Source organism: Rana temporaria, chromosome 7 (genome assembly GCF_905171775.1).
Source record: "Rana temporaria chromosome 7, aRanTem1.1, whole genome shotgun sequence".
Classification (NCBI taxonomy): domain Eukaryota; kingdom Metazoa; phylum Chordata; class Amphibia; order Anura; family Ranidae; genus Rana; species Rana temporaria.
Window position 1 is genome coordinate 36,835,475 of NC_053495.1, and position 23,515 is coordinate 36,858,989.

Genomic DNA, 23,515 nt, shown 5'->3' on the forward strand with positions numbered 1-23,515 from the left:
TCCTGGTTTAAAGGGATGGTGTGGCAACCCTACCAGGGCCTGACTTGATGGCAAAGCTTCACCAACTTCTATCCTGTTGTGAAGGGAGTGTCTTTCTTGCTCACTGAGGCCATCTCATTGGACAGTTGAATGGTGGGTTGCATGTTCCTATACCAACAGGCTTTCATTGAGCCATTACTAATAAAGATAAACCTCCTAGAAGCTTGACTGTTGGCAGCCACTTTTCTACACAGAGCCAACGTCCCTTGAGGTTCCCTTTCCTTTGGAGCTCCTCAAGCTGCGGCACATATGCAGCTGACAGGAAGCTACACGTGTCCAGCACAGGCTGCACAATAAGAAATCTATTTACAGTGTGAACTTTCACAACATGTAAACTGAAAAGCCAATGTTGTCCAAAAAAACTGATCAAAGTTGTCCATGAATTGTGTTACGAAACTAAATCTGTTTCCATTACAAACAGCGCCACTGCCAGCCTGTGACAAGATAGGCTGGATCCTTGGATCCCACTGTCAAGCTGCCCACGCAATGCAAATGTTCCATCCACGCGGCTTAGTCTCTTCCCTGATAAACAGCAGCTAAAATTAGCATCCTCTAATACTGTTGCACACATTTATCGTGGTTATGTTGAATGGAATAAATGAATAAGAACATCTGCTGTAAAACAAAGATTTGGCTCTGAACAAGGACTGTAAACATAACAATGAATGTACTGCAGGCTTATCAGACATACCCAGGCTGACAGTAAGAGGACTTGCCATCACTTCCGCACCATCAAACTGTCAGCATATCTGGCCGCACTTACAAATTTCTGTTGCCTGCACACAGCTGATACGCAAGGCTTACATGATGTGCAATGTTACAGGACAGTGAAATACAGAGGGTGGGCAAGGAGAACGTGCAGTTACGCTGTCCGACCGGCAGAAGTCACCAAACACTTCACAATCTGTTGTAGAATGCTTGCCTACACCAGACGGTCATATTAAAACACTGTGAACTTTCAAATGTTTTATTTTTACTAGGTCTTCGTGTAGTTATATTCTATGTGTGGTTTGTTATCTTTACCTTGTAATGAGGGACTCGCATGTAACTGCTGCAGTTTGTACAGTCATGGCTGACCAATCACCCTACAGCCATGTATTTATTCACCCAACTTGTTCCTATTCCCTAAAAGGACAGGCATTACCTGGTTCTGGGTCACAATCCATTCCTCACCATTTCCTTTGTGTGGAAGTGCTAATGTTATAAAAGACTGCATGGTGGGCTCTTTTAATTGCTCTGCCTGCTTGGTCTTTGTCAGTCCTAATTACTGTGTAGCTCTCACCTGCAGAGCACTAGACTGAGAGTTCCAGAGATAGTGGGATATGTAGCGTTTTCCACGGAAGTGTCAGTTCTTAAGCCCCTTTCACACTGACAGACCAATCAGATCTGCCTGTCCAGTTTTCAGGCGGACCCGTTGACGCCCACCGACAACTGATGTTTGCTAAAAACAGATGGATGGGGATCTGTTCCCATCCGTCTAGCGGATCAGATGATAGTCTGCTGGAAATGAACAGGCGGTCCATTTCCACCCAAAACCCCCATAGAGAACAGCGGGCTGTGTCCATGTCTTCTATGCATCAGCCGACAGATTCCCTGCGGAACTACTGGCGGACTACATCAGTGTGAAAGGGGCGTTAGACAACAGAGGTCATGCATTTGCATGACCAGTATCATTGCGCATGCCTTATATTTGAACACAAACACTTGCCTTATGTTTGAACACAAACCTCTGACACTGGAATGTGAAGATTTACTCTACTATAGGCTGTGTGTACAGGACAACAAATGATATCATGAAACTACAGGATCAATGCACATCTTATTTAGGTGAAAAACACAGGGTGCCGGTAGGAAGGTCTAAAATGCCTTTAAAGGAAACCTAGGATGATGTTAATAGGAAGGCTGTTGTTGCTATTCTCTTCGTTTGAAAATGCTACCTGTTCTGAAAATATTCACAGGTAGAGGAGTTCCAACTTCACTCCTCTACTTACCTGTTCCAGGACTTTGCCTCAAAATTTTCAAGCCAAAAAGCCAGGCATTAGGCATTTTCAGAAGAGGGGCAGCAGTTTCTGCAATTCCCATCAATAAAAGTTTAATTCAAATTAATTCCAACAAGACTATCCTAGCCCCAGATCGTACCCGCCAGGAAGCTGTCACTGCACACCGCCAATCATAGGCAGCGTGTATATGTGCAGCTGCGGGTTGGGAAATGCCTCACTGCCTATGATTGGTGGTGTGCAGTGACAGCTTCCTGGCGGGTATGATCCAAACATGCCTGAGTCCATCCCTACTTTAGATCAGTTTCACAGAGAGCAGGGCAAAACATCCAAATAGGACTTGTACATTATTCAAACACAATGGCCACTACTACAAATAGAGGGGTGAATCTCTACAATTGGGACTCGTACAACAATAAAAACTTGACAGAAGGTCCAACTCTATCCAAAACTAAAAAGACACAATTTTTTTTTTTTATTGATACAGAAGTTTTCTTCTGACCTACAACAAACAGGAATTTATATATCTAACCCAATTAATGCTTGCCTACCTGTAACTCCTCTGTCCAGGCCGTCTCCATATGCGGTTACAAGTGCAGGGTCACCCTCCTGTCCTGGTTCTCCTACTCGCACTTTGAAGGGGCTTCCAGGCACGTGGCTACCATTGAACTTCACATCAATTGTGTGTATACCATTCTCTCGTGGAATAAAACGTACAGCATATTTGTCTGGGAACACAACAGGTTTCAGATCATGAGTCAGTTTTGTTGTAAAATAATATAGATATTAAAATGACAAAAACTTTATAAACCCAAGTATGCTATACTTCCAGACAATACTCATGTACTAAAAAAACAAAAACGTTCGTATAGGCTGTAATTAGATACACTATATTGCCAAAAGTATTGGAACACCTGCCTTTACAACAGCGGTGGTGCGTCCATAAAGGGTGCAGGAGTGCCGCCCTCTCTCTCCTGCACCGCTCCAATCCCCATAGATTGCAATACATGAATCCATCTATGGTCGCTGCAGACACCCCCCTATTCAGGTGTCCGGCCCCTTTTTGGTCACTGGACACCTGAATTACAGAGGTGGGGGTGTTTTTTGGAAGCACCCGATTAGAGCTATTGGCTATAATATGCGTCTAAAAATGTGAGAAGCGGGCGCAACGCTGTGCGTTCGCTTCTCACTCAGCTGTATGTTAGCATAAGAAGGAATTTGCTTTGCTAACATTGAACCCCTTTTCAGCCAATCAGGTCTGTTACCTGTCACATGATTGGCTGAAATGACAGGCGCTGTAATTGGATGCCTATAAGGCGTCCAATCATAGCAGAGAAGGAGAGGGCGGGAGAAGACATCAGGTCGGGGAAGAAATGGAGGACACACCGGACACCGCCAGTGAGGCTGCAATTGATGGGTGTTATTTTCCCCAGAGTTTGCACCCCCCCCCCCAAAAATTAAAACTAAAATGAGACCAAAACTAAAAAGCTGCTGGGGTCCCCAGGAAGCCGTTATGGAGATTCCGCATGTTGATACACACTATATGGCCCTAACGTGACTGTGTGCACCCACTTGTTTACAGCCTGCAGTGTCTTATCCACGCACATTACTTCCTATCAAACAATTATTTATTTCTCTATCTAACTTTTAAAATGACTAAAATTTTCTAAATTATATTATAAATACAGGTAAAACATTTATTGTTAAGATTGCACTTTAGCAAAATGCCCTAACCTATAACAAAGTCAAATAAGTAAAGCAAACTTTATAATGATATGCTATAACAAGTATATTGTGCATTTTCACAATATTAATGACAGAACCCAGAATTCTTGTACGCAATAAATTACATCTCCTGCATTCTGCACTCTCTGCTCTTACCTGTCTCCAGCTCCGACACATGGCAGTCTTCTACTGCTCCGGAGGGGCTGTGCACCTTGGCATCGATTCTGCCCTTAGCCCCATTCAGTCTGATAGCAAATGATACTGGTTGGTTGACTTTGAGCCCAGACTCCTGACAATCATAACCACAGGTATTAGAGACATCCATTGCAATATTTTTTTCCAAGGGCAAAAAGGTTTGAACAGCAATGACCTCAAATGCTTAACAATATACAGAATTCCTGTAAAAACTGATTAAAAAACTGATTAAAGTGTATATAAAGTCAAATGTTCTTGTTTTAAATCGATTGTGGAAGGGTTAGACTGCCATTTTTATATTGCTGTTGTGTCTGTCTAAGGTGATTAAACTCTCTGCTTCCTAGTGACTACTGTCACTGACATAAAGCGATGGGAAAACCAAAATTGTGGATCTGTCCAGAACAAGAGATGAGGATACATATCAGTAGGTACGAGGGGCGGACTGACCATTCGGGCACTGCCCGAGGGCCCCATTCCACTAGTGGGCCCCATCAGGGTTGCCAGCCTCAGTAAAACCAGGGACAGTATGTAAAAATCTTTCATTTTATTTTACATCTGTGCCTGAAATGTCCCTTACCGACAATCCTTTTGGTGTAAAAATACCAAGATTATAGCTGCCCCGCCTCTCCAGTACCTTCTCGGTGTGTGTATGTACACTTTGTGTGTGTTCTGTGTGTATGTATGTATGTATATGTACATATATATATATATACACACACACACACACACACACACACACATATATACAGTACTGTGTGGCCCCATGATCTATTGCCTGGGGACCCCATAATCTCCTATTGCCTGAGGGCACCATTAGTTGTCAGTTCGCCCCTGGTAGGTACACCTATTCCTATAACAACTCTCTAAAGCAGGCCATAGATTATGCAATTTTCTTTCCTTCCAACGCGGGTGGAAGGAAAGAAAAGTGCTTGGTTCAGTCAGCGTTAAGGGGGCAATCCCTCCCATAGCCCTATTACTGTATGTCATGCTGGTGGGGAGCCTGCCCTGCCGACAGAACACGATTAGTTTTTCTGGTTTATAGCCTGTGGCACTAATCGTTCAGGGAAAACTCAACAGGCTGGTTGTACACAAGTCGATCGATGGATTGACTTGTGCGCAACCAGGGTGCCCATACATGGATTGAAATTCTGCCAATCCCAGCTGAACTGGCTGAATTCCGATCCACGTATGGATGGGTAAAGTGATTCTAAAGGCTCAATTATTTATTTAAATTGTTATTCTTACCTGCTCAGTGCAAAGGTTTTGCAGAGCAGCCCCGATGATTCTCTTCTTGGATCCCTCATATCTCAGATCTCACCACGTCCTTATGAAAACATTGTGTAAGAAATTGCTGGCTACTGAACCCTTCCAGGTGGGGGACTTTCTTACCCTACTGTGTCCCTTAAAGTAGAACTATAGGCAAACTTTTTTTCATTTTGGATAGAGTAAGGGAGGGTTATAACCCGCGACAGATTTTTTCGGCCTCTGTCCCCCATTGCAGAGATTTTCCTTTACTTCCTGTTCCATAGCCAAACAGGAAAGGAGAGGAAATCCCTGCAAATTAAAGGGAATACCTTGGGGACCCTCAGGTCACCACAACTAGGCTCTGCATTGGAAGATACATTTCACTGGAAATGGTAAACAGGACAAATAGAGAGGGTGAAACTCTATAACAGGGGCACAGACCACAATAAAAACTGACAGGGGTTCTAATACTGCTCCACACTGTCCAAAAATGTAAAAAAACATTTGCCTTTAGTTATACTTTAAACCAGGACTGCTTTATATGTGGGCGTAGCTGCCTCATACAAACAAGCAGTAAATCCATGGCAAATTAAAAATGTGTATATATAAACACACACACAATTTAATTAACATTGCATACTGTGAACTCATGTATTTCTACATTTAAAGCTGGGTTCAAAACTATTCGCATTAGATGCAGGGATTACACTGCATCCAATTCACAGGACATTTTAAAATCTGTTCATTTGAATGAGGCTGGTTCACATATGTGCATTGCATTCGCAAAAAACATTGCCCAAAAAACGTGTGCGTTTACTGGGCATTGCGGTGTGAATTGCAGGCACATAATCTTCTATGGGAACACATTTGATTTGCAAATGCGTTTCGCTGTGAACAAGAATTCTCTCCCCCTCCTCACTACACCTCCCCCTGCTCAGCTGATCCACAGATACAACCGAGGAAACGCTGAACAGCTGCTTTTTCTCTTCGCAGACCATCCAAGGCCATTCCGACTCCACAGAAGTCGAACTAATGATCGACTTTTGTCTAACAGCATGCTGGAAAGATTTCACTTGATCAGCTGCTGGATTGCTGATCAGTGTATTCCAACAGGGGTGGAGTCTACGCTGTTGGAATACACAATATCATGCATAGGATTCCCCCATCTTCCTCACTTGGGTGGATAGGGGAATTTGTTTATTTTTTTTTTAAATCAGCCTGCTGGTTGATCGAAAACACAAAGCAAAAAAACAATCCATGCAGCTTAAAGGAGAAGTACAGACAAAGCTTGTTTGGCTGTACTTCTCCAGAGGAGACCCTCGCTCATTTAAAAAAAGTTTAAAAAAAATAAAAAAGTTTAAAAGCATAGTGGAGATATCTCTGGAGGGTATGTTGGTGTTACCATATCCCAGCTAAATGCTAAAGAGGGCTGGAGCATTGTATAGAGCAGTGTAAAGGTACAATACAGTGCACTTATAAAATGGATTATGCTTTGTCTCTCTCTTTAGCAAATAACTGTACTGCGGAGGGAAAAATGCTGTCAAAGGTCTTTAAATGAAACACAAGAAAAACACCAAAATGCAACTGTGACCAATTATGACCTTGTAAACAACCCTAAAATACTAGGTTTCAAAAATTCACTTTTCTGAAAAGCAATGCGATTTCTTCCCTGTCTATTTGAACCACTTTTTTGCTGAACAAATGCACTGCGCTGTGTGCATTGCATGCAAATGTGGAGTGTTTGTGGTGCTTTCCTATTCGCTTGAATGGGTTGCGTTTGGTAGGGGTGGTTTTAATGATGCAAGTATATAAACGCCTCTGACATGCTCACAGAAGGTCTATTATAGCAGCAGTTCCAAATATTATTGTCCAGCCTCTGAGGTGACATTTTCTCCCACAGCGGAGCTCAGGGATGCTAGATTATAGCTTTGTTATTGCAGGAATGTTTCTAACATCTTCTGCAGAATATAAATGTTTTAGCTCAGGCACCAAGTGTCTGGATATATCAGGTTTGGCAATGTGTGTATTGTCAGATCTCCTAGGCTGGCCATATACTGTGGACATTTTGTCTGGTTCCTGATGAATGTGCTAAAATTTGCTTTGCAGGGGGCCCCCTCTCTTAATAATAAAAAAAAATTAAAATCAAAGAAGCCAGGCAGAGTTATTATCTGGACAGTGGCCGTTCGGGTATTCGGACATTTGGGGGTGGTAGCCAACAGAGAAAAATAGCCTGGCAATGAGGATTCATCCATCTGCCCTGTCAGTGTAGGTAAAAAAGATTTTTTAGCCTGCTGGCTGAACAAAAATAAATAAAAGAACAAAAAACGATTTGTGTATGGTCAGCACTGCCGATCAGAACTGAGGCTTGGCCATAGGTGGGGCATCTAGATATCCGCTAATCAAACTAAAGTTGGGAAACTACCTCTTAAATTAAAAACTTACCAAATGATAATGAATCCTATCCCAAAGGGCTCTAAAACATATATCTTTTACAAGATGATAATGAGGGTCAACTAATGAATTCAATAACATGTTTTTGTTAAAGTTTGTCAATCTGTATATTATTCTAGATATTTATAACCTCAAAAAGGAACACTATACTATTCTACCTAAAGTGGAGTCCAGCCAAAACCTCACCTTCCACCCCCTAACTGAATATGGACAGAATGGGCAAAGCCTCTGAGCTCTGTTAAATCATTACGGTCTGCATTCACGTTGGAAAAAGGTCCCATTCCTGTCTGTCACAGTGGTTACGGTTGTTTAAGGTTAAGTTGGACTTAAACCAAGTGTGCTTCTCTGACGGGGTTTGGCAAAAATTCAACTGGTTTCCCGTTTGAAATAAAACTTGTCTGGGTTTCGTATAGATTAGTAAACAAGGATTTAATGGGTCACCGGTTGACAGACAGAAGAGATGTTTCCTTGTGCCTCACCTGAAGACTAGAGACAGTGAGCCTTCGAGCGTCATCAGATGGAGCGATGATGGGAACCAGGAACGGACTCTGAGGGATGTGTTCATCATTAAACTTAATGACCACTTCATAGTCACCTAAAAAAAGGAAAAAAGGAAAAAAACTGTTACAAAGCCAGATAATACATTACATCACTTTTTGCTTAACACCAAAAACCAACACGTAGACTTTATTTTGAAAAGAGTGATGAGGGATTAAAACAATTGCCAGGTTTTTAATACTGTCTGTGTTCCATTGAAGAGATTCACCTTCTATGTGTCCTGGTGACCACTGTTAGGATTGAACGTTGATGGAAAATCCATAAATTTGAGATGTTACCAGAACAGGAAGAGAGGAGAAGTCTTACAATGAGGACACTTGTTGCATTGACAACTATCTAAGATGGGATTTTTCTTACTTGCAGATATTTCTCCTTTGTCTACATCACAGTAAGGATAAGCTCCGGCGTGTTCGCAAAGCCCACATGCAGAGCCCGCCAGGAAGTCGGCACTGTGCTGCGCTAATCACAGGCAGCGAGACATTTCTCGATCTCTGCAGCCGCGCATCGGGACAACGTCTCACTGCCTGTGATTAGCGCTGCGGAGTGTCAGCTTCCTGGCGGGCTCTGCACGTGGGCTTTGCGAACACCCTGGAGCTCATCCTTACAAGACAGAAAGTGATCGGAAACCTCCATAATCATACTGACAGACTTAACCATTCCCTGCTTCAGGCTTTAGACACAATCTAACTGCAATGTTGTGAAACTATAACTATAACTATTGCAAGCAAATACCTTCAACCAGGGAAGGACAAGACATGTCCAACCGACTGGAAAACATCTGCTGGTGGAAACGATTCAGGAGTTCTGAAAGGTAAATTTTTGGACTCATGTAGTACCTATAAGGCCTTGATCCACCTCTAGCGTAATATTTGGGATGGTGTCACATTGTTTTTGGCCAGACTCGCATAAAAAAATCTCCTTCATAGCAAAATACCACATATCAGCAGGAGGTGAAACAAGTGAACCCTGAATCTCATCTTGTGAGCAGTGAGAATGCAATATTCTTCTACAGTTCTCAGTGAAGAGAGAAAAAAACTAAGACTATAGTATACAGCCACATTTTAAAAATGGCTAAACTTTCCCATTCTAAAATGAAATGAAAAAAATAGTATGAGACAGTATTTAGTCAGTACGCACCAGGTTCTTGTACAACATAGGACACGCCAGAAGATCCATCTTTACGATCTTCAAATGAAATCTCTGCCTTGCTGGGTCCTTCCACTGCAATAGACAATCCACCAGCTCCTGCTTCTCGCGTCCATATACTGAATTCAGCTGGAGAAGAAAAAAAAAAAAAGCAACATGTCATTATACATCAAATTTTCTATGTGCTCTTAAATTTCTTTTTTTTTTTACTAAAGAAGAAACTTAAAAGAGGAGTTCCACCCAAAAGTGGAACTTTCGCTCATCGGATTCCTTCCCCCCCTCCGGTGCCACCATTGCCTTTGACAGGTATCCTTTCCCACCTCCAGGAGTCCGGGCCGAGGCCCGTGACGTCAGTGCAGGGCTCCCTCCTCCTCCCCCGGCGCAGTAAGAGAGAGGAGCGGCCTCGCGCATGTGCAGTAGGGTTCCCGGCGTGAAGCCGAAGGGGAGCAGCACCCGACAGCTGATGGAAACATTAGCTGCAGGTGCCGACATCGCTGGACTCCAGGAGAGGCAAGTGTCTAATACTCAAAAGCCAGCAGCTACAGTATGTGTAGCTGCTGGTTTTAAATTTTTGTTTTGGGGGTGCAACACCGCTTTAAGAAGTGTTTCGCTAAGCAAGAGGACTTGGATGCTACCTTCATGTTCTACGTTGGAACAGAAGAATGATGGCTAGAAACTGAATGATTGCGATTACAACAGGTCAGCTCTAGTTATACCATTTAAATAAGGCAACAAAGTTCAGATGAAACAACTGCAGATATATCAACTTTAATTCACAAGTGCATATTGATGAAAACTAGTGCAGAAGTCACAATGTGTGGCCTATGTCATCTGGTGCACTTTCTTTCTTTTTTTTTTATTTCCTCTTATAGTGGATGGGTAGATTTCTCACCTGGAACACCAGCTTCCCCTCTCTCCAGGCCAGGACCGCCAGCTTTCACCTTCTCAACTCCTCCTTCTCCCAGGGGCCCTACAGTGAACTGGAACGGGCTGCCTGGCACATGTTCGCCTCTGTACTTTACGCTGACTGTGTGCACACCCATCTCTTGGGGAACAAAGCGCACGCAGGAGGTATTCTGGCCCAGGTCTACTATTTCAGCTTCAGTTGTCTGTCCTGACGGGCTGGTGACTTCAGCTGTTATTTCTCTTCTGTCAATTTCTAGGAAGAAAAACAAAAACGGTCAAATCAAGTACAGCTAGGAGTCACTTAGAATGTGTCAGCGTTAATGGCTAAGCAATCAATGTACAGGCAAAAAAGGCCCAGAAGCAAACACTGCAAAACCAAAAATATACAGCACTAATCTCTGTTCAGCCAGCGTGTTTCATGCTTGGATGGCCAGCGCTGGAAATGACAGATGTCACTAGATCCCATCAGAATAGGTTCTGTTCTGTCTGCCCCCTCATATCCTTAAAGGGATTGTGCTTCAGACAAACAACCACAACCAAGAGATTGCCTTCCTAGCTTTATCAGTGCTAAACCTACATTGATAATATTAAAAAGGTAATGCAAAGTTGTTTCAATGATTCTTCAGATTTCGGTTTTAAGATGTAAAGAGATCAGCTTGATGCAAGTACTATTTTCAGAATATTAAATAAAAAAAATGTGCTCTATATACAGGAGGCAAAGTAATATTTTTTTATTACACCCTAGTCACTTCTGGTAGTAAAATGAAAATCATTGTCCGCTAAAAAATAACAATCCCGAGATTCTGTGTATTACAAGCCTTTGATGTGGATATATTACCTAGTAAAAGGTTTGGGTAGTGCAGACCCATCATTTAAAAAAAAAAAACAGACCAAAGCTCAGGCAAATGTACCCTACAAAAACACAAGTCAGTTGTGAACAATAAGAAATTCCACAAAGCTCTTTTACCTAGACCCACTTTAAGCCCTGACAGGTAACAGGCTAGAAGAACAGAGGGTGCCTAGGCATTTACATGTGTGGGATTGTTCTGCTGCTTCTAATTGAGAATTTTATGACAATGGTACATTTTTACTTTTGTTTTATTAAACTAAGCTGATAACTCCCTGTTGAACAGCAAAACTTAAAATTTCAAGTATAGGTCCACTTCCATACATCTGCAGAGCCCCTGGACCTAGGGATACATTGCCTGTGTTCCTCAACATAGGTACACTTTGGACCTAGGTGAATGCGGCATTGGTCTGATAAATCTGTTCCCCCGCTGGTTCCAAGACCAAGAACTGAATGATCAAAGACCATAGACCATTGGTCTTCACTGAGCAGAGAGTTTGTGACTGTCATTCAATGTCTCGCTGCCCCTCCAGAACTCACTGGAGTGTAGGGCTGGGGAGGGGATGGGAGCAGCTGCCGATCCCGGTATCTGTGTGGATTCCGACTCTAAAACCTGGATATTTTCAGAGCTTGGACTGGCTAAATTCGTGCTTAAGCCCAGAATGCAAATCTCAAACCCATATTTTATTCACAATAGAAAACATATCAAGTGTTTAAATTAAGAAAATGTACCACTGGATCCCATGAAGCCTTACATCAATGCAGACCCACTGGTATTGGAATGAATGGCAGTCTTTGCCTGGGATCCTGCCATGCCACGCCCTCAATGTGTTCCCTATGATTAAGCTCTGAGGGGTGGAGTGAAATGTGTTGGGGGCATCGTAGCCTGGCGTGAGCCTAGGCTGAAACTGCCATTCATTCCAATACCAGTGGGTCTGCGTGAATGTGTGGCTTCATGATCCATCCTTTGCTCAACAGTTGTTTGGAGCCGAGACAAGCTCCTTCCCTGGCCTGCACTCAGATTGCTTTCCCTTGTAGCTTCAGCATCACACAATTTCCAATACCGGTTCACAGTGACAAAATGTACCACTTAAAAATAAATAAAAGTAAGGTCATTTTGAAATTGATGGCAGCAAAACATTTTAAAGTTGGGACAGAAAATATATGGTTTGAAAAAAATAAAAAATTGTGGTTAGGGCAACAAAAAGATGGCAAAGTAAGTGGTACCAACAAGGAAGACCTGAAAGAACATTATGCATTCGTTAGGTTCATTTGCGGCAAGTCAGTAACAGGATTGGGTTAAAAAGAGCATTTTAGAGAGTCATTGTCTCAGAAGTAAAGATAGGCAGAGGTTTACCAATCTGTAAAAACATTCTAAATTTTTTTTTTTGTTATCTCCCCCGTCTGTTTGTTGGTTTGTTTGTCTCTTTGATTGTTTGTTTTCTTAGGCCTCGTACACACGACCGAACATGTCTGCTGAAACTGGTCCGTCGGACCAGTTTCCGCGGACATGTTCGGTCATGTGTACGGCCGACCGGACAATTTTCCGGCGGATCGGACAGGTTTCCAGCAGACAAATGTTTCTTAGCATGCTAAGAAACATGTCCCCTTAAAGCCTGTCCGTCGGACATGTTCGGTCGTCTGTACGGCTCATCGGACATGTCCGCTCGGCCGAAAGCCCTCGCATGCGTCGAAGTGATTCGACGCATGCGTTGAAGCATTGACCTTCCAGGGTCGCGCACGTCGCCGCGGCCACGTCACCGCGTTCGCTGTCTGTGGGAAATTTGGTCTGATGGTGTGTACAGCCATCAGACCAAAGTTCGGCAGCGGACATGTCCGATGAAAAGACTAGTTATTTACTGCCACTGAATCCCTTGAGCTCTTCCAATCTTCACTGTAGTAAGTTCCTCAACGTCATCCCCATTTCACTGCTGGGTCCCTAGCTTGGCACTCCAGATACTTCTCAAGCTTCACCCCACTGGCCTGCTCAGTCCCTGGCTTGACACACAAGGCTGCTCTGCAAGCGTCACCTCCACTTGCTGGGTCCCTGGCTTGATGCTTGCTGAAGTTTCCAGATTCTTCACTGTCCCTGGTTGGTGAAAATTCTGCTCTGGTACTTGCTTCAGCTACTCACTATGGTCCCTGCTAATAAGGTGGTTGGTCCCTTAGTGGAGACATCTTTCCCTTCTACCTCTGACCATGACAGTTTTTCTGCAGAACCGTTCGGCAGAACCGTTACTTCTGGTTGGACTGCAAGCTGCAATCCCAAACCTGCGCTGCTCTCTTGCTTCTGGATAGGCCCTCAGACAGCCTAGCAGCCAGATGTGCCCGGGTTAGGTCCAAACTCCAGCCTAGCAGCCCGAGCAGTACAACACATGTCCACCCAGACAGCCATTCAGGTGGCACAGAACACAGATCATCTGACTCCACCCAAATATATAGGTTCTTCCAGCAGGCCAAGGGATTCAAGAACACCCCATTGGCTGAAATACCCCATATACGCCTAATCTGTCCTTGCTTTGCCCTAGTCTTATCTAATGCCACCAGGTACCCGGCCACTTAGCGGCAGAAGATAGAAGTTCAGCAATTCTAGACTTGGGGTGTAATCAATTGATCCCCCAACAATCCCCCGCCCCCCAAGAAGAAAACCACACCTTGGAGGTAAATTTAGGAGCAACCCTGCCTAAACATCAGGGTGCTACATCTGGAACATCTTGAAATGAAAAATATGACAAAGCCCATCCAGGACTGTTGAGCAGATAGAACACTATATCAGGCAAGAACAGGACAACATTCCTCTCCCAAAACTCCAGCTACTGGTCTCCTAATCTCCCAGATGTTTACAGAGTAGTGTTAAAAGAAGAGGGGATGCTATACTGTGGTAAACATGGCCATGTCTCAACTTTTTCGAAACATGTCACTGCCAATTTCAAAACTACCTTTTTTTTCTCCATAAAATGCTACATTTTCACAGTTTAAACATTTGATATGTTTTATATTGTGAATAAAATATGGGTTTATGAGATTTGCAAATCATTGCATTCGGTTTGTAGATCTTTACACATCGTCCCAACTCTTTTGGAATTGGGGTTAGACATCCACTATATTACCAAAAGTATTGGGATGCCTGCCTTTACACACACACAAACTTAAATGGCATCCCAGTCTTAGGCCATAGGGTTCAATATTGAGTTGGACCACCCTTTACAGATTCAACTCTTCTGGGAAGGCTGTCCACAAGGTTTAGGAGTGTGTCAATGGGAATGTTTGACCATTCTTCCACAAGCCCATTTGTGAGGTCAGGCACTGATGTTGGATGAGAAAGCCTGGCTTGCTTTCTTCACTCCAATTCATCCCAAAGGTGTTTGATTGGGTTGAGGACAGGACTGTGCAGTACAGTCAAGTTCCTCCACCCCAAACTCACTCATCCATGTCTTTGTGGACCTTGCTTTGCGCACTGGTCCAAATCATTTGGTGGAGGGGGTGTGGGGTTGTTTTTCAGGGGTTGGGCCTGGCCTCTTAATTCTAGTGAAGGGAACTCCTAAGGCGTCAGCATACCAAGATATTTTGAAAAATTTCATGCTCCCAACTTTGTGGGAACAGTTTGGGGATGACCCCCTTCCTATTCCAACATGACAGCGCACCAGTGCTCAAAGCAAGAGCCATAAAGACATGGATGAGCGGGTTTGGGGTGGAGGAACTTTACTAACCTGCACAGAGTCCTGACCTCAATCTGACAGAATACCTTTGGGATGAATTAGAGCGGAGACTGCAAGCCAGACCTCACAAATGCGATTTTGGAAGAATGGTCAAACATTCCCATAGACACACTCCTAAACCTTGTGGACAGCCTTCCCAGAGGAGTTGAAGCTGTTATAGCTGCAAAAGTTGGGCCAACTCAATATTGAACCCTATGGACTGAGACTGGGATGCCATTAACTTTCATGTGTGTTTAAAGGCAAGAGTCTCAATACTTTTGGTAATATAGTGTACATACACACTAACCACTTATTAAATGTCAACCAATTTTAATGTTAACACCTACCTATTGGGTATTAGTACACTAAAAACTATAAAGCTACCTGTTAACACAGCAAGGGATACACTACTGCCATAAACAATGGACAGGGGAAGATTTTCACACATTTTATGGTTTGAAAGTTTTGATTCTAAGATTATGGTGTATCTTATCATATCATTCATGAGTGATATGACAGCTACCTGAAAGATGATGCTTGTGTTGACAGGCTTGGGTCAATGGGCAAATGCAAGCTTGGTTTCAGATGCATTCTTCTTGCATTTGAGGTCAGCCCCAGAGGCTTCTGGGATCATTCTCATTGATGGGTGAATTACCTTCGGACTTGCATTTGACTTCCTATACTCTATTAATCTGCTTTTGCATACCCATTGTCAAGGGAAGAGGAAGAAGTTCTGATGCAGACAAGCCACTGGTCTTTAGGCATGTAGTAAGCATTAATGCTGGTTCATGCATCAAGCCCTTAAATATCCCTCTCAGGGAGTCGTTTACTAATGTGCAAAATAGAGCAAACCACAGCAACCAATACAGTTCAAGTTTAGTGGAGCTAAACTGTTCATGCAATATCCACAAGCACATGCTATGTATTCCAGAACACACCCTTGGTCCCCATTATCCCTGTTGTATTGCTTTGGAGGTTTGGATGAGGAATTTGGAGGGTATGCTTCGTTCCAGAAGATGGCGGAATATGCCAAGTCTGAGAAAGAGCCTCTCGAGATAAGGCCAGTTGGAACCAAGTAACTGAGCATAAACACAAAGAAAACATACTATACACATCTATATACAACAATGCACACATGAGCCATGTAGCAGAAAACATTGTTAAATATTGCACCTCAATAAGCACAGAGCAAAACAAACATATGTTTACAATTTTGCAGACCTGGTTTAGACAGGTGCTCCCATTTGCGCTCGGGTCGCCAAAGGTATCCAAGCAGAATTTCTCCTGCTCCCCTCGCTCACCAGTCTTTTGGGATGCATTATATATCCCAGAAAACTGCAGGACCATTCACAATGCGCAGCACAGCTCGTGCATATGCAGTGGGCACCCGGCTGTGAAGCTGTCACAGCCAAGTGCATACAGTCAAGATGCCGGCACCCAGCCTCTCTAGTGAGCAAAGGGCTGGATCCTGGGACAAGTAAGCGTCTGTTTATTACAATTCAACAGTGACCGTTTTTGTAGCTTTTGACTTATTTTCACAAAAATTACTAACGCTCCTCTTTAAAGGTAATAAATGGACCTGTATTTGTTCGCCCCCTCACTCCCTTGTACCCTGTGCCCAATTTCGATCCAGCGCTGTGCCCATCTGCAGTGGTGCTCTCCTCCCTCTCTACCTCAGAAGGCAGCAGCAGAAGCCATTTGCTCCTGCTAAAGTCAATCAAATCCTGTGAACAAAGAGCAGGGGGGGAGCTGAGCCATGCTGTGTGTATTAATAGAGCCACACAGCCTGGCTCGGGATCAAGCCTGCACGTGTTTCCCCATAGCAAGCGACTTGCAATGGGGGCACACAAAGAAAAGGAGGAGCCAAGAACATTGCCAGGGGATCCCAGAAGAGGAGATTGGGGGCCGCTTTGTGCAAAACCACTGAACATAGCAGGTAAGTATAGAATATTTGTTAATAAAAAAAAAAAAACACTTTACACATTTTTTTAAAACATATGGACAGTGTGCTCTCAGTACCTGAATGCTGCTGTGATAGTCTCTGATTGGCTATCACAGTGAACAATAACTGTAAAGCCCACCCCCGTGTATGCTTTTTCTACTGAATGAAGAGAAAATGGATTCATTGCATATTTTGTTCCTTGCAAGAGGGAAAAAAAAAAAAAAAGACTAACAAGCGCGTGTGTGTAAAAATAGAAAAAATGGCTAGATTAAGGTTAGATCTAGGTCAGTGTCAAAGTTGGTATTCAGGTCAAGCCAAGCGAAGTAATTGCGATATGTACAATTTTAATAACACATGTCAAAGCTGCAAAATTGTGTTCAGGTGTTAAGATTTGTTTTACCTTCCATCATAAAGGGTTTGACGTCAAACAGGGCCCTACGCAAGGTAGCATCTCTGTACCCCACCACCATCCCTTTAGTGGACATTGATATGAATTGCAATGGTCACATTAAACCTGCCCAATTTGCACTGTCTATAGCCTGCCCCTTCAAACACTGTGTACATCTTGTGACCCAATTGCACCATCACCCTGCATTACTACAGGGGGCAAAAGGGTTGTAGCTGGGCTCTGTGGATATCACCTGAGGCCTCAAGCTCCTGCCTAGGTTGCCTTGTGGAAGATCCAGATCTCTGGCACATCACATTAAATAAAAAATGTCACCTTCATTACTGCTCTTACCACCATGCTTGCTCTGAATTTTCTTTGGAGCCATACTGGATGTCCGGTAAAGTACAGTATGTGATACAAAGCACACAAACAAGCTTTACAGCATGTGTTCAGGGATGTACAGTAGGTGCTAAAAAGCACACCAAAAAGCTTCTCAATACTGTAAGTGTCTTCACAGTACACTTTCAGTGTGTCTGTGGCTGCGATCTCCCCTACAGGAAGTCGTGACCACGTGTCAGAGCAGGGAAGAAGGCTGTGGCTCGTGTTCGTGAACCGAAGCAGAGTGAGTACCGAAGCAAAATTTTTGGGAACTCTTCTGTTCGCGAACCGAGGTATCACTGTACAAAGCTTAATACAGAAAACAATCTCACCTGGTATTTTTAAATTGAGTTCACAGATGCCTCCTACAGTGGCCACAGAAGGTGCCTTCTTCCGTCTTGTAATACTCTCTTTCACTCTTCCTTCTCCAGTGACTTTGGCAGTAAATGGACTTCCTGGAAACATGTGGCATACAATTAGGTAAAAAGCCTGAAGAACATTTACCAATACCCCAAACAGTGTGTGTAGATCTTTATAAAGCTGGCCTTACCTGGCACATGATCATCTGAAAACTTAATAGATACGATATAAACACCTGGCTCTGTTGGGCAGTAAGAAACTTGGCAGGTGCCATCATCTAAATCTTCAGTTTGAATGTCAACTTTACTGGGTCCTTCAACTGCAAGTGAAAGCCCACCATAGCCTGAAAAAGATGACATGGAGACAATGATTTCTGAAGCTTGATTTGTAATACTAACCTGCCAACACTATTAGCATAATACGCTTACCGGCCTCTCTGGTGTCTACCACAAAATCGGACAACTCGAATGTACGGCCCTCAGTTAATCCCGGTCCAAATACTTTCACCTTGCTAGCATCTCCTATTTCAGACTGATAGACCATGATTGAGATAGGACTGTTGGGCACATGGCGTCCATTTTTCTTTATGCTGACCATGTGTTCACCAACCTCTCGTGGAATGAAAGAGATGCCTAAAAAAACATAACAATTTGTTTATTTTTTATATATACATTTAAGGCATGGCCCACTAAAAACGGGTGTCCCACACAGTAATGAACTGAGCGCTGCACAGATCTTAAAGTGCTTGTCTGCTCAAAAGCGATATTTTAGTTATATGTGGAGGGGAGGGGAACGGGACTTAGGACCCAGTTTCCCCATCTCTGTTTATCTCCATCTAGGAGTTTCTCAGATAATGGAATTTCTCCCACCATTGTGTATTCCAGCTCCTCCTGTTTAGATTTTTTCCACTTTCTGTTATGGGAAATTAAGAAATGGGGACACAAAGTATGCATACCCAGAAACTCAAGCACAGGTATCTTACCAGCAGAGCAGGGTGGATGAAAATCAATGATTTTTTTTTACTCAAAAAAAAAAAAAAATATTATATGAAAAGAATAAGTCCCTACAGTTAAATAGCACCTGTCATTTCAGATCCATCATGGCAGCGCCTGTTAGCGGGCATCCACTCACCTGCTGCATCACCAGCCATCCCAATAAAGTGATTGGGACTGTCGGAGAGTCAACAGCGGGTCAGAGGAGGAGCCGATGCGGAACAGGGATGACAGATGCCCTTTAAAAATTATGATTTAAATAGAGTTAAATAGAGTTGATTTAAAGCAAGCCTTTTTACTACTGATTTAAATCATGATTTAAATGGCCTTCATTTGAATCTAATCCACCCTGCAGCAGAGTCTGAGTAATTGTGAGATGGTTTGACTTGCATACAGCCATTAAAAGTCAAATGGCAGTTTTGGGTGGCCTGACTCTTTAAAACTATACTCTTTGGGCCAGATTCTCAAAGGCGTTACGATGGCGCAACGCCATTTGCGCCGTCGTAAGTCCTAATCTGGCCCGGCGTATCTATGCGACTGATTCTTAGAATCAGTTACGCATAGATATCCATTAGATCTGACAGGCGTAAGGCTCTTACGCTGTCAGATCTTAGATGTAATTTTTTCCCTTGCCACTAGGTGTCGCCGACGTCGTTTTCCCCGTCTATGCAAATTAGCTCTTTACTCGAATTCCCGAACGTACGCGCGGACGACGCAGTGAATTTACGACGTTTGCGTAAACTTGCCCCTGCTATATGAGGGGCAAGTTTACGAAGGTCCGTCGTATGCCATGTTAAGTATGGCGTCGGGTCAGCGTCGACTTTTTCCGTTGTTTTCCTAAGTCGTCCGCAAATACGACTTTACCTCAATGACGCTCACGTCGGTGTCATTGATGTTTTCCATCGTGAGCTGGAGCATGTGCACTGAGCTATATTTCGCCCGGCGCATGTGCAGTTCGATCGGTGCGGGGGCGCGCTTAATTTAAATACAAGCCGCCCCCTTTGAATTACGCGGCCTTAAGCCTGGCCAATTACACTATGCCGCCGCGGCGGCGTAGTGTAAATGGCTTACGTTACGCCGCCGCAGATTCTACAAGAATCTGGCCCTTAATTCCTAGGTCTGACAGCCTATTTTTTTTTTTAGAATATACAGTGGTGCCAGACGTTTTTGGTCTGGAGCTGAAACCCCAATTCCAAAAAAGTTCAGACACTGTACAATTTACATAAAATAAATTTACATACATAATGCAACGATTTATAAGTGTGATAAACCCATATCTTATTCAAAATAGAAAACCGAATACACATCAAATGCTTAAACTGAGAAAATTGACTATTCATAGATAGATAGATAGATATCTATCAAATGTTTAAATTGTGCACTTTGAACTGTGGATAAGCGATTGTTGCAGATAAACAGGTACAATCTATGTGGGAGGATTTGTTTAATCTCTGTATATCACCTGAGGCTAGTGAATTCAGTGGGTATATGTAAGAATTTACAACCACTATAAATCAAAAGAGCAACAAACCATAAGAAACAAATAATCTAGTAAATAACTCTGTTATGGCATAAGGCTCTGTGCGCTTACCAATGTGGTTATTCGGAAGTCTTTTTAGGATACATGGCTCATCGTGACCAGATGGGGCTTTAATACTTGCTGTCAGCAGGCTTAGATCAGTCTCATTGATATCCAACAAGAAATCAGCCGTGGAGCCCAGTTTGACTTGAGAACGTCTCCTGTTGTCATCTACAAAGAAACAGATGACAACATTAATGAAGTACACCAGCCACACATACATTGTTCGCATTGAGCTGTACAGTCATGTAAATCAGATGCACAAGTATATTAATCAGCATCGCATGCTCTCAGCTTCTGCAGGCCAAACACAGGTTCTGGGATTAATGGGCAAACAGACGGATCCTCTTACGGGTCTCTGGAAATTATTTAATTTATTCAATAAGGTTTAGCTTTGAGGTTCTACACATTTTAATGGTTAATATAATTATGTATGATGCAAATATATGAATCTGAATTAAAGTCTAAAGATATTCCTGGTATGATCACAAAAAATACTCAAAAACCAGACAGAGAGCCTTGGTGCCCAGCAAATTCGTCCCTGAACCATCTCTCCTGAGGTTCATCGCCGATGATCTTGGCGCCTCATTTTTCAGTCGGCCCCCATAGTAAGCCCAGAGTAGGCTTGATCCAGAGCAGGCTGGGTGCGTGGCTTGGACCCACTCCGCTTATAGAATTTGACTGACAGCAGCAAGAGCCAACAGCTGCCTGATCCTCCTATAAGAGGAAGATGGAAAGAAGAAATGCAAACTGCCACATTGCTGGATCGGTACAGGACCCAGGTGAGTGTTTGGGGGGGTGGGGTGGTGGGTTAAGGAAGCAGCCATTGTCAAAAGGTATTTTTACCCTAATGCAGGGAATGTATTAAGGTAAAAAAAAGTTTTAGAGTTATAATGACTTAAAGCATTTCAACCTGAGAAAGGACCTTCTTCACCCCATGAAGGATCAGCAGCACACTGATGAGTCATCCCTGTGTCCTTTGCCTCTGTAATTATGTATACAGTGGTAGACTGACAGCAATGTACCAGCCTACAATTTTGAGTCATAATATGTGTAACAGAATGACCCATGACACCCAGAGACTTTTGAAGGATGAGGGGTACTCCTGTGCCAGCGTCACTAATAACTCTTGGGTCTAGGGTCATCCTGTGCCCCTTATGGGCATAGGGTGACTGAGAAATATTAATTATAAATGACATGAGATGGGACATTACTGATAATTCATGTTTTGCAGGATCTTGGAATATTACAGTTTGATTTCATGGTGACCCAACTAGTCAATAAGAGTGTCTACTTCAATGCTTAACCTAGGCCGTTGAGATGCTAACTAAGTACGTCTGCCCCTAAGACCTTCCATTGTGTGAAGATGCTATTGATGATAGATATGTGTTGTGAGTTAGCAGTCTAAAAGGTCAGATGTCTCCTTTCAGGGGTAGGGAATTAGCATGTCAATTATGTTTAGTAAAGGAATGTGAATTATGCAGGTGAATCACTTATTGTCGGAGACAGAATGTCTGGGGGAATAATTAACTCAACTGCATGTCATTGTCTAAGAGAAGGTGTATTGAAGCCCCCCCATTGTGTGATGTGTGGGTGGAGAGTTTCATTGTCCCTGTAACATGCCTGTACTGCATAAAAAGCTGAGGGCTAACCATTAAAGTTCATTAATTCATTTGACTCAGAAAGAACAGAGCTTGTCTCGTCTTAATTCTGGGGGAATTCTTATGGAATGGATCGTGTCTGCTGGATGGTTGGAGTGTCAGATAAGCTGTCGTGGTTGATGGAATAGGAATATCGTAAATGGTGGTGACCGTTACAGTATGCCTGGCAGTTTATAAACTGTATTGTACAGAACTCTGATAAAATGGAACATAAGTAAAAACATTAAACAGCAAAGACATCGAGAATGTCTTTATCAAGACGATTAATCTTGTGAGACACACAAAAGGAATTTAAAATCTAGAGGTTTCTGAATGCGAGATACTGCTCATCTCTGTAACCACTTCCTATCCGGGCCATCGGCAATTGACGGCCACAAGGTGGCTCTACAATGCCGGGAGGTTGTCAATTTACGGCCTCTGGCCTCCCGCCGTGTCACTCAGGTGCCGATGCACGTGCCTGGCGGCCACGATGTCCGCCGGGTACCCACGATCGGCAGTCACAAAGCCAGGAACATGGATCTCTTTGTGTAAACACAGAGATCCACGTCCTGTCAGGGAGAGGAGACCGATGGTGTGTCCCTTGTACATAGGGACAACCATCGGTCACCTCCCCCAGTCAGTCCCCTCCTCCCACAGCAAGAATCACCTAGCAGGGAACACATTTAACCCCTTGATTGCCCCCTAGTGTTAACCCCTTCCCTACCAGTCACATTTATACAGTTATCAGTGCATATTTATAGCACTGTTCGCGGTATAAATGTGAATGGTCCCAAAAATGTGTCAAAAGTGTCCGCCGTAATAACTCAGTCCTGACAAAAAAAAATCAAAATTGGATATTTATTATAGGAAAAAGTAAAAAAAGTGTTTTTTTCAAAATGTACGTTTTTTTTGTTTATAGCGCAAAAAATAAAAACTGCAGAGATGATTAAATACCAACAAAAGAAAGCTCCATTTGTGGAAAAAAAAATTGTCAATTGTCAAAGCGTGACAGCGCTGAAAGCTGGAATTTCGCCTAGGCAGGAAAGGGGTATATGTGCCCAATAAGCAAGTGGTTAAAGATGGTGCACACTGCACAATCACTAAGCTTTTACTAATTTACTAAGCACAACAAACATACATTTTAATTTCACAAACTCAGCAGATATGTTCGCATGTGTTGCGCTATATAAGTTTTCATTCATTCATTCATTCATTCATATATCTAAATTTTACTTACCAGTAACTTTGGCAATGAAAGGACTCCCAGCAATATGTGTATCATTGTATTTCACTAGGATGCTGTAATCTCCAGGTAGTGTTGGCAGATAGGTGACAGTGCAAGTGCCATCCTTATTGTCAATACAGCTGATCTCTGCTTTCGAAGGGCCTTCAATAGCCAGATCAAGACCTCCTAATCAGGATCACGATA

General features: G+C 43.1%; 1 protein-coding gene across 3 annotated transcripts in view; it reads right to left on the bottom strand.

The window, feature by feature from the left end:
* FLNB (filamin B) overlaps nt 1–23,515 on the bottom strand; it is a 295,799-nt gene that overhangs the window by 13,875 nt on the left and 258,409 nt on the right. For all 3 annotated transcript variants that reach the window (XM_040359221.1, XM_040359220.1, XM_040359219.1), the window contains 10 exons: nt 23,324–23,497; nt 20,459–20,617; nt 18,304–18,507; nt 18,066–18,218; nt 17,848–17,970; nt 10,249–10,515; nt 9,348–9,485; nt 8,132–8,247; nt 3,918–4,050; nt 2,588–2,764 (listed from right to left, as the gene is read on the bottom strand). In XM_040359221.1, coding sequence (XP_040215155.1) covers nt 2,588–2,764; nt 3,918–4,050; nt 8,132–8,247; nt 9,348–9,485; nt 10,249–10,515; nt 17,848–17,970; nt 18,066–18,218; nt 18,304–18,507; nt 20,459–20,617; nt 23,324–23,497 — 1,644 coding nt within the window. The remainder of the gene's footprint in view (nt 1–2,587; nt 2,765–3,917; nt 4,051–8,131; nt 8,248–9,347; nt 9,486–10,248; nt 10,516–17,847; nt 17,971–18,065; nt 18,219–18,303; nt 18,508–20,458; nt 20,618–23,323; nt 23,498–23,515) is intronic.